Source organism: Priapulus caudatus, unplaced genomic scaffold (assembly GCF_000485595.1).
Source record: "Priapulus caudatus unplaced genomic scaffold, Priapulus_caudatus-5.0.1 Scaffold892, whole genome shotgun sequence".
Classification (NCBI taxonomy): Eukaryota; Metazoa; Priapulida; class Priapulimorpha; order Priapulimorphida; family Priapulidae; genus Priapulus; species Priapulus caudatus.
In genome coordinates, this window is record NW_014577953.1 from 11,031 (window position 1) to 29,441 (window position 18,411).

The 18,411-nt window shown below is 47.5% G+C and overlaps 1 protein-coding gene across 1 annotated transcript in view; it reads right to left on the bottom strand.

Annotated features, from left to right (window-relative positions):
* Positions 1-458: 458 nt before the first annotated feature.
* LOC106814256 (talin-2-like) overlaps positions 459-18,411 on the bottom strand; it is a gene marked incomplete in the record, with an annotated part of 112,682 nt that continues 94,729 nt past the window's right edge. The window contains 12 exon segments of the mRNA XM_014818552.1: positions 459-2,447; positions 3,025-3,195; positions 4,183-4,304; positions 4,846-4,969; positions 5,607-5,732; positions 6,912-7,036; positions 7,600-7,695; positions 9,780-9,887; positions 10,782-10,992; positions 11,864-12,049; positions 13,017-13,133; positions 17,996-18,121. Coding sequence (XP_014674038.1) covers positions 2,328-2,447; positions 3,025-3,195; positions 4,183-4,304; positions 4,846-4,969; positions 5,607-5,732; positions 6,912-7,036; positions 7,600-7,695; positions 9,780-9,887; positions 10,782-10,992; positions 11,864-12,049; positions 13,017-13,133; positions 17,996-18,121 — 1,632 coding nt within the window.

Here is an 18,411-nt window from a genome sequence, read left to right on the forward strand (position 1 = left end):
CATTTCGCTGCCAGAAATGTTTCCCACGCGACCCCACGCCAGGAATGCCGGTCCAGTGAAGAAATCATGGCAGCTTCATTCTTCACATCACATCAGCTTTATTCAGCATCAACGCGGTCTCATGGAACCTCAGGCCAGTAAACACGCGATACCCGACTTCCTCCTGACTGGTGAAGGCAAGCGGTCTGCATGCAGTGCCATCCAGTCAATCTCCCGCTGCCACCGCGTCCATTTCCTCCAGACGAACGCGCGAAACTGGACACGCAGACGTTCTGATAGTATCGTGACGTAAAGCGTTCTGCTATTTTTGTGAATATATTTTCCCCGTCATATCGTATTCGAACGTCCTCGAATCTCGGACTAACGAGAACAAGACAGCGAACGAACAACATTCGAATCTATAGAAGACTACGATGCAATAGAACGATCACGTACAGACAAAAAGAACGAACACCATGTCGAATCTAGATGAATCTTTATAAAATGTTTAATGATGTTTGATACATATAAATCAGTTTACATCATTCAAATATTTATATGTAATTAATCAATCAATCAATCAATACACTTATGGTTATGATATGTAACAATATTACAGTTCTAAACTTACACAGATCATAATTGGTTTTAAACGTCTGTTGCACTGGAAAACCACATGTGTAATTATCAATTACGTTGCACTCTTGATACCCTATTTCTGCTAGTGCACCATGACCCCTATATACCTACCGATTTGTAACAGCAGTACCAGCAAGAAAACCAGCCGAAAAATCCACAAAGAGACCAACGCTTGAAGGCAAGGCAAAACTAATGATATGTGAAAGAGCAGTGCTCAGCGAATTTTGTAATACATCTGACGTCACAACGCGGTCAGCCTCCTCATTGTTCGCGTAGACTGGCTCCTTATCTCTTCACTTCGTTAGGTCAAATAACGTTAAACGAAAGCGGGGTGCCAGTCTACAGCTCGCGTCGCAAATGCAGCCGTGAAGCGGCACCAGGTTGCCACGGGCAACGCGCGCAATGCTATTTTGTTTTTTTTCCGTTCTGAACTTTGCCGATCGCACGCCACGATATCCCCCGATTCTCACTTCTTAGGAACTAACTACTACTACGTCGTTCCTACACGGTCACATAGCACCACCGCGCTCACAGGCCACGCACTGATATGAAAGATAAGCTCCAAGAAATAAGCCCCACAGCCGACTCCGGTGGTCGTCACCATGGCAACGCTCCTGCGCGCGCGGATGCGGTGGATGAGGCAGGACTGACAGAGAAACCGTTCCCCTTCCGTCAGTGCCGGCAGATGGCGCAACGGTCGAGTTTCGGCTGTCGCTAACGGCCACAAGAGCGTCTGCGTATTTTATTTCTAGATACAGATAATTGTTCACGCGCACCCAATTTAACCAGAACGCGGGCTTCATATTTCGACAGTACCTACTCGGTTGAGTTTCAATTTGCTGAAAAATCCACAAAATATTTTGATTTTATAAAAAATACATTATTAATATCATTTCTTTTATAAACCGACACGGGCCGCGCGGCGTGGGCCACTCGTAAGTATGGTAACCCGGTGGCACATCACATTACGGCCACATCACCTCGATGATTAACGCAACAAATAGTTATATTAATGTCTCTATACTGTAAGCTAGTTAGTAACTATGGATCACACTGCCTGTGTATACTGTGCCTTATGCGTAATAGCCAGACAAGCAATTGTAAAGCCATCACAGCATGGGTTAGTGATGCCTCTAAGCACCGCAACGACCCCCACACAGCGGATTAACGAAAATAATTCAAATCGCCTAACAGTTCAACATAATCTATATAATCCATACGGCTACCTTAAATTATTCAGCACACATTTAATACTCGGTACTGACTACGACTGCTCAAACAAAAATCCAAAGCTTATATTATACGCTTATAATCTTATGTATGTATATATATATATATATGTATATATATACATGTACATATACATATCTCTCGTTAGTATGAACCTAAGTTAGCAGCGGAACCCAATAGACGGTAAGGTGTATTTGGCATGCGTCATCAGCATCCTTGTCACAGAGTGTTGGGTGGGCGTGGGGAGAAGGCGGGAGGGAGAAGGTAAGGGGGAGAGGGGGAGTGTCTGTGTACAAAGAACCACCCCTATGGACAACAATCATCAGCCCGATGAACCGAGTGTAAGCGAGAGTCCCTCTGAATCCCGCAGAGAAGGCTAGTCTAACATGGAAGTGCCCCGCGCCCATATTCGGTCCCGGCTACGCACGGGCACCGCCATTGCCGCGACCGAGCGTTTTCAACATGGCTGTTACATTACTCTAGAAGTCGCTTTCTCCGTCTGTGTATCGGCCACCCCCAGTGGCGCCCTCGCTGTCTGACGGGCCTTCTCCCTCCTTGTACTTGGCCTTTCGGATTGCTAACAGTCGGTAGCGTGCCTCCTGCAAAAGATGACAGAAATTGTATAAAAAGAAGTCTTCAAGTAGAAGTCTTCAAGTAAAATGCCTCTAGTAGTCTATGTAGTCCGAGTCTATGCAGTCTATGGAGTCCATGTAGTCTGAGTCTATGTATTGTAGACTCAAGTAGATCTTCATGCACATACTGCTATGTAAGTTGAGCCCCAAGTTCCACGTGGTTTACCAGCCATCCCATGAGTACTACGCGTTGTCAGTTACCCTAGACTTCTTCATGGTCTATAATCCATGCCAGAATAACACCTGGTTTACTAGGCTTATAAGGTTTAGTTTTACTATTAGGTTAACTATTTAGGTTTACTAGGCTATCCCAGAAACACGCAGGGTTTTAGCCACAGCTATGACACACACCTCTACCTGGTTTATAAACATCACAGGTTCGCTTAGGTTGGTTACCCATGCCAGCTCCTTGCGCAGTTTAAAACATCCAAGATCCTTCTATCTCCTATCAGTTCAAGTCTCACACCCAGTGAGTCCAATAAAAAATCCCAGATCTCCCAAAGGTTTGCTAGCCGTGCCACGATCCCGCGCGATATATGCTTACCTCTAGCTCCCGCTCTTTGCGCAGTATCTCTTCCTGTGCAGATATCTCCTGCGCAATCCCACCGACAAGTCGCTTATTGATGAGGATGTAGCGATCAGTCTCCCACTCCTGTGTCTCCTGGGCCGCTTGCACTAGCAGGTCAGATGCCTTCTTCACTGCGTTTCCGGCCGTCTGCAAAACAATAATAATCCAAAAATAATAATAAATTTATAATTTAAAATCACACGAAACGATGAGTGGTTAGAATGCACGCACACACTTGCTCGTACTTTCTAACAACTCATCGCCTGGTGTGACATTAAAATACGAGTTACATTTTTGTTCAAGTATCCTGTGGGGGTTGTCCCTGTTTTTGAATATTCTGATTGCTTTGGATGATAGATTTGCGTAACTGCAATCCAGCTATCCATCCGGCCATTTTCGTGACATATTCCCCCTTTATTTATTATTGTGAAGCATGCATATAATTGCAACTATGTATAACCATAGGCCTACTGAAGCACCATGTTTGAAAGTTCGAAAAAGTCCCCAAAATGCACTGCCCTTTTTGGAAATGCAAAACTTGATTATCCCACTCAAAGGGAAACAGACAAAAAACGGTCTTTACAAGACAAGTGGCTGGTCTATAGAGGTGGCTTCACTGTGTGACTACCACCCAAGGAAAACCCCAAAGGTTGCCTTTGCAGACAGGCAGTAGTAGTATCGTACGGCGTCAACATCACATCTCCACAGCCCCACTGGCAATCCAGTTGCAAAAGAGTTTGCCACATTCATTTACGGTGACATATACCCCCCCCCCCCTATTCCCATCACTGGACAGTTAACGTGGTCAGGTGTGGTAGTTCCACGACGGTGACCGCTAACCCAGGTTCAACTGCGCCCATCACTTTCCCACGCGCGCGCGTCAGAGGTGACACTGCCCTGCTGTGTGATTGTGAGGTGACACTGCCCTGCTGTGTGACTGTGAGGTGACACTGCCCTGCTGTGTGATTGTGAGGTGACACTGCCCTGCTGTGTGAGCTGAGTGATGCTACCCTGCTGTGTGACTGTGACGCTACCCTGCTGTGTGACTGTGACGCTACCCTGCTGTGTGACTGTGACTGTGTCTGTGACGCTGCCCTGCTGTGTGACTGTCACTGTGCTTGCGTATGTGCTTACCTGCAGACGGATCATTGTCGGGGAGTCGGAGTGCATCTTCACCTTGCACGCGACGAGCAGCTGCGCTGTGGAGCTCGCAACCTGCTTAGCCGACGATATCAGCTTCTCCTCACCGGCCATGCCTGCACGCAAACAGACACCAGACGTCAGCATAGCAGACACCAGACTCAGTATAGCAGACACCACGTCAGTATAGCAGACACCACGTAAGTATCAGACACCAGACGTCTCAGTATAGCAGACACCACGTAAGTAACCGACACTGTACGTCATTATCAGACACCGTACGTCAGTATCAGACAGCGTGCGTCAGTAATAGACACCGTGCATCAGTATCAGACACCGTACGTCAGTAACAGACACCATGCATCAGTATCAGCCACCGAACGTGAGTATCAGACGTGATGTAGGTAACTGGCGGTAATCACAAGACAACGTGCCACGATTGCGATCAACAGACACCACGTAGGGAGCTGGCTGTAATGGTAAGACAATGCGGCGTGAGTATAATCGACATTGCACATGTATTGCAGCGAATGTTGAGTGGACAGAGCAAGGTGGTTGTAACCATGGCTGGGGGCATATAATTTTAATCAATTTTTACGCGAATGCAGAAAAAATCAGCATTATTGGGAGACGCTGTGACGGATTGACAGCGCGTACCTTGCACCACCGCATTAGCTGCTTCGCACAGGCTCTGCGTTGCCGCGGCAACCATCTGTGCAGCGGATATGAGACCATGTGACCACTGGCTGTCGTCTGCCGCATAGTGAGAGCCGCCGCTGATCTGTAAAGAAAACACAAGAACATCACATACGTGACGACGTATCAACCGGTCTATCTCTAGCCTCAATCACAATCCCAGTATACAGTAGAAGTACAAAAATCCGGACTGCTCGGGGATTGGGTCGATCCAGATTTTCGGGCTTCTCGGGCAGTACTTTTAAAATTCAATTTAAGGAGCAATAAAGAAGAGATAAGCAGGTAAATTTTGATAGTTTATTCATTAGCAAATACAGCATGCTTCATTTATCAAAACGAGCAGTTTTAAAGAAAAATAAAGTCAACACTCAACAAAAATGTAAACATATACATTTATCACTACAAAAAACGGCGTGTAATGTTTGAAATCATGTTTAAAAATAAACATTGTAAAAGAAAAAAAAAAGTAAACCAATGAAAGCGGAAGCTATTTATTACAGAGAGTTAAATTTGAGTTTTCGAAAAGTCCAGATTCTCGGGTGGTCCGGATTTTTGGCATGCGGATTTTCGGACTTCTACTGTATAGTCGTTTACACATCCCTACTTCACGCAGCCTGTACGACAGCCAGCAGACCAAACTACGAGCTCGCTGGCTATTACAGTTATGTACAGTAGTACAGTAGTAGCTATTACAGTTAGTACAGTCACACGTTCACACTCACATGTCCCATCATGACAAGCTCTCTCTGCGCGGTGGTAGCCGACTTGATGAGAGCAGCAATGGCAGATGTCAAGGACTTGGCCGCTTCTAGAATCTGTTCCTCAAAGTTCATGTCCTGTCCATTCTCCTGAGCAAACAAAATATAACGAGTAAATAAATGCACGCCAGATATGAACGAGATAGATTGGCCGCTTCAAGAATCTGTTCCTCAAAGTTCATGTCCTGTCCATTAGTAAACAAGATATAATGAGTAAACAAGTGAGATTTCATTCAACAACGAGAGAACAACGAGAGAGTGGGTCAACAGCATTAGTCCACAATGAGCATTCATTCAATAAATGAATACACACCAGATATGAACGAGATAGATGGCAGAACAGATGGCAGCAGAGGTGGGTTGCGCGGTGACACGCTCATTTTACCTCGCATGCGCATGACATGACACCGTGATTACTGACGTTGCACTAGAGATGGCAGCAGGTGTCTTCACTCGGTTATACGCTCATTTTACGTCGCTGCGCGTGGCACAACATTGTAATTACTGACGTTGCACTATAGGTGGCAGGAGGTGTCTTGCTCGGTGATTCAATGACGCGCTGCATCATATGCTTGATATATGGTTGTTTGCAATGCCCAACCAAATATATCAAACATATCTAGCAGCGTCGTCATGTCACGTCGGTCGTGCTTGTGGTCGCGACAGCTGTCGTCTGCTGAGCTTCCAGCCTCCCTAATGGATTGTGTCACCAGCCGGAGTGTAGTCTATTGTCAATGGCAACTTGTGCGCGACATTTAACGAATTCACGCTACTGAATGTGTGCGGGCGATTCTCACACTCAGGATTATCCTCAAATGACAATGGAAGGAAGGATAAATGGATGGATATATAGATGGGTGGATGGATGGATTGATGAATGGATGGATGGATGGTTGGATGGATGGATGGATATATGGATCGATGGATGGATGGGTAGATGAATGGATATATGGATGGACGTATGGATGGATGGATGGATGGATGGATGGATGGATGGATGGATGGATGGATGAATGAATGGATGGATGGATGGGTGGATGAATGGATATATGGATCGATGGATGGATGGGTAGATGAATGGATATATGGATGGGTGGATGGGTGGATGGATGGATGGATGGATGGATGGATGGATGGACGTATGGATGAATGATAGAAGGAATAGGAAGGGGATGAGAAGAGGAAGGGAGGAGGGTGAGGAGGAGTAGAGGGAGTGAGGAGGAGTAAAAAAGTGAGTAGAGGAGGAGGCAAAGGGAGGAGGCTGCTCACCTTCTGCCGTACGTTGGTCGGTCTCATCATCGCAAGCTTGCGGCTGGCTGCCTCGATGGACGCCGCCGCATCCAGCAGCTCCCTCTCAGCTACCATGTGGTAGTTACCCTCCGGCCAGTCTCCATCTGCAACACACACATGCGTGGTTAGAGAAGGCGAGAAGAAAGATGAGGGGACAAGGGATGCGAAGAGGGGGCGGCAGCGAATGTGTGGTGGAAAGAGATGGAAAGAGAGAAAGTGATAGATAGAGAGAGAGAGAGTGAGAGAGAGAGGGTGAGCGGGAGAGAGGAGGAGAGGGAGAGAGCTAGGGAGCAACAGAAAAAACGGGAGAGGGCGAGAGAGAGAGAGGTGGGGGGAGCATCCTGAGACATCTTTCAGGGCTCTACCTGCCGGATACATCAGATGCGTATCCTGATCTGCATGCATTCGTTCCTCCTGCCTGTTCAAGCATGCACCACCGCTGTCTTGCTCCCAACCCCAAGCGGAGAAACCGAGCACGATACACGTCAAGATAAATCAACCGAATATAATATAAAGAATAAATAAGAGAAGCAAAAAAAACCAAGCAAAACCGAAATGCCAAACCGACGGAAATCGAAACAGCGCATGCATCCGCGCCGACACATGGCGGCGGAGACCGCTCCGCGACGAGATCTCGCGACATCTCGCGAGACGGGCGCGTGCGCACCTTTGCGGAGGATGCCGGCGGACGTGGCGACGTTGTACTCGCGCCTCGTGACAAGGCGGTGCTTCACACCGGTCTCGTTCTCCCACTCGTACACCTCTGCGCAGAGAAACACGCGCGACGATGCGTGAATGTTACCAACCAGCAGCGTCCACTACTCTCTAGCTGCTCGCAAGATGGCCGCCGTCAAGCAGCAAGGCCGAAGCAGCAGCAGCAGTAGTAGTAGTAGTTGCAGCATGAGCCGTAGTAGCAACAGCAGCAGCAACAGCACCACCACCACCAGCAGCACCACAAGCAGCAGCAACAACAACACCACCACCACCACCACCAACAGCAGCATCAGCAACAGCAGCAACAGCAGCAGCAGCAGCAGCAGCAGCAGCAACAGCAGCAACAACAACAGCAGCAGCAACAGCAGCAACAGCAGCAGCAGCAGCAGCAGCAGTAACAGCAGCAGCAGCAGAGGCCGACGACGCGAACGGCGAGCGAACGGGACGAGAGATGACAATATATTCTATACGACGAGAGAGCTTATAGATGCTAAAAACAGAACTTGAACTCTCGAAGTTGAAGCGAAATCATAAAAACTGAAACGTAGAATCGAAACTATATGCCTTTAATTTCTCGCTGTCGAACGCAAAATAAACGACGGTCTAGACTATAGAAGAGTCAACAAAAATCAACTTCCATGCTGTTGACCTATAGTTGAAACCTGCAGTGAATCAACACCTCAGCAGGGTTACGTAGCGTCGTCACACCATTCCAAATCCACAGACGTACAGACGCACACGCAGGCAAATCACACGCAAGACAGCCATGTTTGCATGCCATCATCCAATCCAAAGTTAGTGCTTCCAAACACGTCGGTATATTAAGGGAAGTTCACTGGCGGATCGGGAAGAGTGCAACGTATATACACAACCACTATATATATGAGCACAGAGACACACAGACGAAACAGTCAACTTCGCATATATATGTCATATTACATACTCGCATACTAACTGGGAAATTATTATCATGTACAGAAAGTGAGATTGGCGTGTAGTTCCAGCTGACTGTTATATTATTTTTAATGCGCACATGTGAATTATAAGGTTACACAGATACCTCACCATGGTACGTTGACTGCTGCCTAGTTTACTTTGCTGCAATATATATATAAGCACGTGTGTGTGCGCGCGCATGTCTGTGTGTGTATGTGTGTGTGGGCATGCGTGCGTGCGTGCGTGCATGTCTATGAGTCATACGACATATGATTCAGCGAGATCTCTGTGATCTCAGCTTGATCAGGATATAAGGCAGTGTGATATATGCGGTATATATGCGAGATTGTCCGTACACAAATACATTACTACACAGCTATGTAGCATAACACAGTTCAAAATATACACAGCTCGCCCAATGTTGCAAGTAAAGTTTCGCCCAATGTAGGGAATCACATGCCAACACACTCGGCTCACAACTCACGACGCACTGAAGCAGGGATGAGACAGAAGACAATTCATGCCAGGACAAACAAAAACTGCAGAAACAGCAGCAGCAGCAGCTGCTACAGCAGTAGTATAATCGTCAGCAGCAGCAGCAATAGTACCATCGTCAGCAGCAGCAGCAGCAGCAGCAGCAGCCGCCACAGCAGCAATACTAGCGTCAGCAGCAGCAGCAGGAAATACTGATGCTGAGAAATTACACCGAGAATGCACACACACACATACACACACACAGAGACACGACAACAACCATGCAATCGTAAGCTACCACCACACTAACACGACAACGACAGCAACACGCCATGCCGATTCCCTCATGCTACTCACACTAGCGCGACTGATTACATCTCTACCACCACAGCCCCCTGACACACATCCGTGTACATCGTACGCATCGTGTGGGAGAGGCAGTTCAGGACGGTAGCCGGTAACTCTACACAACCATGAAAAGCGAATCCAAAAGCACACACACACATACACGGACGCTCAGAATGGTGCAATTAACAGCTCGACAAGCATTTCTTCCCCTGGCAGCCTCCTCTCAGCGACCATAGAGGGCGACACGTGCAAACCGGAACGAGTCCGGAAACCAAACCATGCTGAATCCGAGCGCGTGCAAGCCTGCCGGATCGAGCCGCCAGGTGGCGCTACAAACCGACGACTAGCATGCACAACGAGGCGATGTTCGCAAACCTGGTGCGTGCGTGCCGTGAGCTTTCGAGACGACAATCTCGTGCTCTCCGAATCTGCTCGAGCGCGGCCGCGTCTGTATCGTCAACTCTGAGTGGTAGTTCTCCTCGTCTGCAAAGCATACGCGGGGCGGTGAACGTGGGGTGCGGGGACGCGCTCGCACTCACACGCACGCATGCACACACTGCAACACACACACACACACACACCCTTACCGCATAGCAGCCACGGTACACACACAGCGCACGCCGCCTACACCACGCACGGAGCGCGCACACACATCATATACACGCACACCGCACACGCAACACGCACACGCACACCGCACACGCGGTATACCGAGGTATTCACACGCACGACGCTACACACGCACGCACCACACACACCGACCACGGGTGGAACAATGGACATTGCGGTGGCGGGAAGCTGCAGCTTCCCTTTTGGTCTTTTTTGCAGCACGTTTCCCGTAAGAAACGCTGGCTCCGTGTGTTTTCCTGTGTGCTCAACATTCGTTATCATTCTGGCATGTTTCGAGTGAATCTGCGCATCTTGTTGCTGCTAAGCAGAACTGGTGGAAAGTTTGCCGCGAGAAACGCACATGTGCAACGAAAAACGAACATCGGCTCTAACCCTTTATTCAACTTTGCCCTAGACGAAACCTTGGGTGACCCACCTACACTTAGCTCTAACCCTTTACTCAACTTTGCCCTAGACGAAACCTTGGGTGACCCACCTACACTTAGCTCTAACCGTTTACTCAACTTTACCCTAGATAAAACACTATGAGTATGTAAATCAACTAAGGACAATCCTAATTCGTTTCGAATCGCCTAGATGAAGTGACCCACCTATAGCTGGCTCTAACCCTTTACTACACTCTGCCCTAGATAACGCCAAGTGTGACCCACCCCCACTAACTCTAACCCTTTACTACGCTCTGCCCTAGATGGGCTTCGCCCCAGCTTTGCGAAGGGGTTAACATCTCCTTCCCCTCGCAGCTCTCACCTTTCAGGTACTCGGCGTACTGCACGAGCTCGGTGATCGAGGACGCGATGCGGCGCGAGACGATGATCAGCTCGGACTTCATCGGCGTGCTCGGGTCGCGCACAATCTCCAGCAGGATGCTGAGCAGGTGGCCGTAGTGCGCGGCCGACTCGCGACATGCCTCCATCACCTTCTGACGCGCCTCCTCGCTCTCCGTGTTGTACGCGATCGCCTGCGCGGAGAGGGGAGAAAGAAGAGAAGGAGGGAGGTTAAACACAAAGTGTTTCAGGGAAGCGCCGTTAGAAACGTCGTCCATCACCTTCTGACGCGTCGCCTCGTTCTCCGTGTTGTACACGATCGCCTGCGTGGAGGGGAGGGGGAGAAAGAAGAGAGAAGGAGGGAGGTTAAACCCGAAAAACTCAGGTTTTTAGTGTGTGGTTTAGTGTTCAGGGAAGCGCCGTTAGAAACGTCTTCCATCACCTTCTGACGCGCCTCTTCGTTCTCCGTGTTGTATGCTATTGATTGTATGGAGGGGGAGAGAGAAAGAAGAGAAGGAGGAGAGACGTTAGAACGGCTTTTCAGGGCAGCGCCATTAGAAACGTCGTGAATGTGTATGAATATCGCGAGAGAGAAGGTTAGACCCGAAAAGCTCAGGTTTTTAGTGTGTGGTTTAGTTGAGTGTTCAGGGGAGCGCCGTTAGAAATGCCGTGAATGTGCGTGAATATCACGAATGTGAAATGACGTGTCTTTTGAACGGTGAATTCTTAGGAATAATTATCATGAATGTGAAATTACATGCCATTCGAACAGTGAATTCTTATGAATATCGTGAGTGTACATCGCTTCGCACGCAAAAGTTATGACATTTTACATTCATGTCGCGGACTATTTAGGTTTCCGACCACGGGTCTCTGCATCCTTGATGGGACATAAGGTTTTTATTACGCTTTAGTTGGATCGTGCTTTTTTCATCGCAGAAGGGACGTAACTAAGGTTATTTTTAACGATTTTTCGGCTAGAACGTGGTTATAATCAGGTTAGCCTCTAAATGTGAAATATTACCTTGCAATTGACAAGCAGATCGATAACATGTGAAATATTACCTTGCAATTGACAAGCAGATCGATAACTGCCTTGCGTCCCATGTTCGCTGCAACAATGGCGTCGTGTTGTTGCCCGCTGTTGCCGGCGGCAACCGTGCGAGCTGTGGCACTCGTGATTGGTCGGGTGGACTGCAGGAGATCCTCGATGGTTGCCTTCCTCCTCGGTGGCTCGGCGGAGTCGAATGACTAACGACGGAATGAACACTCGATGAAGCGTGACACAGACGCACGAACCTCTACACGTGTGTAGCTCTAGGCTTGTCTATAGATATGTTTTGTAGTAGTTCGTAATGAGTAATTGTTGGGTCCCCTTATGTGTGCGAGGGGTATGTAACTTCATTTTGATACTAAAAGCGTAACTAATAATTCGAATTATTTAGTGTCCTTAAACTTAAATCACGAAAACGATCATGACAATGCTGGCAATAACGAATGTTGGGTTGACAATGATAATGACAATGACGGTCACAATGAATGGCACGTTAACAATGATGACAATGGTTATGACAACAAATGTCACAGTGGTGATAGCAATGTGTGTCATAATTACAATGACGATAACCATAATGACAAGAATGGAGGTAATGGTTACACAATGTGTTGCATTGATAATGATGATGGCCGTGATGATGACAATCGCGATGACAATCATGAGCTGTTGCAGGAACAATGAACTGACGTTGACAATAGTAACACAACAGTAATGGGACAACAGTGATGACAATGGTAACACAACAGTAATGGGACAACAGTGATGAAGTGGTGACAATGGTAACACAACAGTGATGAAGTGGTGACAATGGTAACACAACAGTGATGACAATAGTAACACAACAGTAATAGGACAACCGTGATCAGAAGTGTATAATATAGATATCTATATTATATTAGAATTTATATTATACACTCCTGCAGTCATGACAATGGTAGCACAACTACAATGAGCATTCGCATTGACAAATATCCACTCTACAAGAGAACGACTGCAACAATGTTCCAACAATGGCGCTACACCCTGTGGGTGGCACTTGCAATCACTTTCCCCAATCATTGTAATCTGTCCCCATGTGTCAACAGTGGGGAGAAAGATCAAGTTATTTTCGTGTAAGGTGGATATTTGGCAATGCAGAGCAGCAGCAGCAGGCGATCTTACCTTCATCTCTGAATCTATCGCCGATATCGCGCTCTCGACAGCGCGAGTGCCCCTAGCCGCCTCGTCCTCAACCGTCTTGACGGTCTTCAGCAGTGACGTCACGTTTGTCACCATCACCTAGGCAACCAAGACGTAAACATGGTCAGCAGCGGGGAAGAAGCAGATCTCAGGGTGTTGTTGTTTAATTCGGAGCAACAGCGCCGGGGAGGTGGGGGGGTTTCACACATTCGGTTTCCGGCCGCGGGGGTTACTGCGTGCGGTAGTGTGCAGCGAGTAACCCCCCGCCGGGCCCCGCCACGCTGCGTCCAGTCCGACCGCCGCCGAATGTCGCCGCCAAACTAAGAACGAGCGCAGACGAAAGAAACGCAGTTTCGGCGAATTCGAATCGTGAGGGTTGAGATTCCGAAGCTGTCGGACTGGATTTTGCGTGGTTTTGCGGGCATGCACGGTTAGATGTAATCACAGGAAACGAACCGAACGGCAGTGTTAACGACAAGAATATTCGCAATACGAACATACAAATATACGAAAAACAGTAGCTAGTTGTTACATTAGTCGTCTGATAGCAGCATAGCATGATAGTACACCTGATAGTGGCTATTAGCAGGCAGTCAGCCGTAAACATTCACTCAACACGTAAAACAACTGCGAGAAATCAATACTGCTTGATAATTCATGACAGCATGTGACCAGGGGAGCGGGAGAAAGGCGATGGGATATGATTAGGAAGTGGAGGTGGCATGGTCTCGCATGACTCATCTTATCAACATGGCGTCGTAACATGAATGAAGCTCAATTCCATGTTATTATTACAATGAATGCAAGAACACATCGATAAAGATTGAACGTACTTCAAAAAATGTGACAGAAAATAATTTTCAACATAATAATTACATAGCATAGAAGAAAAGCAACGGACGGCAATGAGTAAATGAGACAGAAAAGGGGAAAAGAGGGAGGGAGAGACAGAATAAGTGAGGAAGTGTGATAAGTGGGAGAATGAGAGAGCGCGAGAGAGACAGAGAGAGACAGATAGGAAGATAGGGAGAAAAATGAGAGAGGAGAGAGCGAGGGAGGGAGAGAGAAATAGATAGATAGATAGATAGATAGAGCGTGAGAGATAGATAGAATAAATAGAGAGACAGAGATCAACAGATAAGCGAGCAAGAAAAAAGAGGACAGGAGAAATGAACTGAAACCAATAGTTGCAAGCATCTACATAGAAGTGTAGCTCAATACAAATCTACCATTCCAGAAATAAATAAGCATTAGGCGAAAGCAATCACTACAATAAAGTGCATCGGAGAGCCACGTTACAATAATATATGCCACAGCAACATAAAATAATCTGGCAAATGTCTGCTTCTTCGATTCAACACCCTTCATTACCATCACCTTGTTTTAGGGGGACGCACAGCGTGTGCAAACCTGAATTTCTGGACGTGTCCCCAATGGCGACACTGACGTGACAATTTTTTTTAAGCGAAAATTTTCTCACACTGTGTGCTGTTATCACCATCACTATATAAACGCACATCGCGTGAAACCCCGCTCTGACCTCGTTTGACGCGAAGGTCAAGGAGGCGGCACGCGACGTGAAAATGTGAGATCTAAATAAGATCTACAAGAAATGGTAGAATGCCAGAAAGTCAGGAGTATGTTAGTCTGCCGCGTATCGGGCAGTGGCAGTCGGTCGCCATGGCAACGATCGTCACCATGGAGGTTAGCTGTATTAGTGTGGGGCGGCTACCTGAGAGGGGGGGGGTTGTTATATAGTGATGGTAATGACATCGGTGTCCACCGCTAACCACATTACTCACTTGGCATCAGTAGGATGAGCGCGACAAGTGGCAACCGATTGCGGTCGCCACGGAAACGTTCGTTGCCACAGCAACGAACCTTTCCACGCGAGACAACTGCGTCGGTACCTAACCAATGCGAGACCGAGAGCGCACGCGAGCGGCTGTCGGTACACATGGCGACATGCGCGACCGACAGACGCGCCTGTCGCGCGTGCATGCTCGCAAAAACTAAAGCAAGAGAAACAGACAGAGAGAGAGAGAGAGAGAGAGAGAAACCCAACCACCGCAGGCAGCAAGCTTGGCAGTGAAGCAGAGCAGAAGGAAGAACGATGACGCTGTCGTTAACATTCTGTTTTATTCTGATCATCATATATACGAGCAAGAGACACAGCTGCGACAGCACGGCTAGCAGCGCTGGTGGGCATGAGGGGGAGAAAACTCTCCAACCCTGTCGTACAAACACACGGCCATAAATATATATAATTATATATATATACACATATAATATATATATATATATATACAATGCTGTCGTGAAGGACTGATATGTATGATTTAAGGCATAGGCTTCCACTCTCTTGAAAAGCTACACACTCGGCTGTGACCACTTGCTATTTAAGGTATACATCACATATAGACTAGCAGTGTCACACCGAGTTATGGCGTGGGCATGACCTAGGCTGTCACATGCGACATGTAAAGCTAGCAATGCTATAAGCTTGCAGAGCTCAAGCTTCGACTTGGCTTGACTTGGCGTCGATGTCCGATTCGTGGCCTGTAGAGTACCGCTTGTTTCGGGGCACGGTGAAACACACCACTCGCGAATTATACCACCTGCTACACACATAACCAAGAGCTAATAATACATATCTGTATAATTAGACCTTCATATAACAGATGCAGATCAAATAAAACCACTGTTTATGCAAAGCTCGTCTGACAAAGGGTAGGTGAGACAAAAACTTATATGAACCTTCGCTCTCCCGCGGTAGAATGGAGAGTGGGTATGGCCCCCTTCACATTCCTAAGTGATAAAGATGCGCTATAAAGATACGGTGCTTATTACCAACAAATGCATAAATAATAAATATAGTGCATAAACGACTGAAAACGAGAAACTAAAACCTAACGACTAGAACATATACGAGGAACACAACCTCAAGAAATCAGAGGATCCCTATGATTGTGCAGCGTCGCAAGACTGCGCGTAAACATCAACTTATACTAACTTTCTATGCTATGTCAGTTGACAATCTACAACAATGGTCATCCCGTGCGACCAGCGGCCAATCAGACAACTCGCCAGACGTGACGTGGCACGACCTATAGTAGCTACAGGTGACCTCTAGAACGCACTCATCCTACTGTTTTCAAAATTACAGCGCCCGAGCAACAGCGGTACCAGTAAGCCAGCAGCTGCAAGATATCAAGACTCCATGATAGAAATGTTCTATTATTGACTCTTGAAGATATGTTTAATCTGTGACGCGTTCATCGGCCGCTTTCCTGTGTTTCCATGACGACGATCACGTTCGGAGCACACGCCTGTCTTTGCCACGTGAGTGGTTTCCATAACAAGGAGGGAGGTCCGATCTTGATATGCGTTTTTTGGCGTTTCATACTTCTTTTGCACGATGTGTAAACAAATGGAAAAACCTGCGACTCTCAATACCACAAGTCCGCAACGAATCCAGAAGTCAAACAGTAAACACAACCACATCTTAGCATACAAAATGGCTGCACCAGTGTATTGTATTATCGCTTTCAGCTTACATGTGTATTGTGTACACATATTGTAGTGACGTCATTAAACTGGGTTGTCGTCTTCCGGCTTGATCTCGCGTTACAAGTGTGACTTATTTGCAATGTGTTATTCACCTAATATTGGCGTGGTGGCAGCTGTATTCTTACCCATACCTCACTAAAAACACAGGCGAAACATTTGTGTGATAATTCCTGCAAGGCAAAAGTCACCAGAGTCCGTTGCAGTATACACGAAATCAAGCCGGAAGACGACAACCCAGTTTAATGACATCACTACAACATGTGTACACAATACACATGCAAGCTGATAAGCGATAATACAATACACTGGCGCTGACAATGATTACACTAACTATACCGACAAGTTCGTTCGTTTCCTACACACGTGATTACAGCAACCATGTTTTTTTCTCTAAAATATATCTACACATATTTCTATATCTATCGCTATAAAGGTGACTCAACATTGTCACGCAAAAAGTTGTAGCAAATATTCAAGATGGCACTTTGGCGAATCTTACAAAAAATTCAGATTCAAAACGGCATCGCAGAAGGCATTGTTGCACCACCTGCTAGCTTAGCCACCACACTGTGCTCTCTTTGCACTTGGGAAACAGCACCTGATGGCCAATCTGAAGCTGATCCTACGTCTTTGTATAAACGATTGCACCCCCGACCCGGAATCAAATGACATCCCATGGATCATTGGATAGCGGAGTCCTTGCAAAGTACGCAGTGTAAAAGCTGTTCTCTCAACTGGATCCACCCCCAATTGTTATACAGAGCAATGGTGCAGACCCTGATAAGACATCCTGTGGATTCAACTCATGGAACCAAATTCCTTTCACTCCACTTCGTGCTCACTGACTTTCGATCCCCTAACCCACATCAACCCCCTTATCCATGAGCTCACCATAGACGCCACACACATGCGCACACAGCAATGACTCCCCTGATTCCTCCCCCACGGCTACCCCTCTACACTAAGCTATGCATGGCAGTGTTCATTGCTTGCAAACAGCAGCTACCCTCCCATCCCACCCGCAGACGCTCACACATCGACTCCCCTCACCCCCTTCCCTCCCTCCCTACCCACCCCTCTATGATATTGCACTAGGGGGCAGCGAGAGACAATAGGGACAATAGGCAGCGGCTACCCTCTGTCGGACCCTCGTTCCTTCCCTCCCTACCCCCTCTCCACCACATATCGCACTCGTGTTAGGCGCGGTGAGGGCTCACCCCTCCCTCCCTCCCTACCCGCCTAGCCACCCCTCTACGATATCGCACTAGGGCGCGGGGAGAGAGAGGGACACGCGTGGGGCGGAAGAGCCGCTCAGCTCAGCCCGCCGCCTGCGCGGAAGCGGCGTTGGGACGCAGCGCACGCCACGGTGCTTCCAGCATCAAGCGTATCACCTTCGCCGAGCCCTTCAGGTTCGCCATCGCCGGGTCGTGCACGCTCTTTCCGGACGCGTTCTTCGTCGCAGAGATGAGGTCGCCGAGCGCGAGAGCGACGTCCTTGACGGCGTTGATCAGCAGCACCTGGTGGCGAAAGCGCGAAGCTTTACGGTTGAGGTCAACACTTCATGGTCAAGGTCGTACGAACGCGGAGGTGGAAGGGGTGGGCAGTGCTGGAGGCGTCGTCAGATGCAACGTGAACAGAATATGACTATCCCAAGTTAAATAGAGTAATATATATTATATATATATATTATATATAATATATATATATATATATGTATATGTATATATTATGCTTTAGGTAATTTAAAGCCATCTATATTTAATTAAATATTTTATTAATACTTTTGCCCTTTATGCTTGTAAAGCTC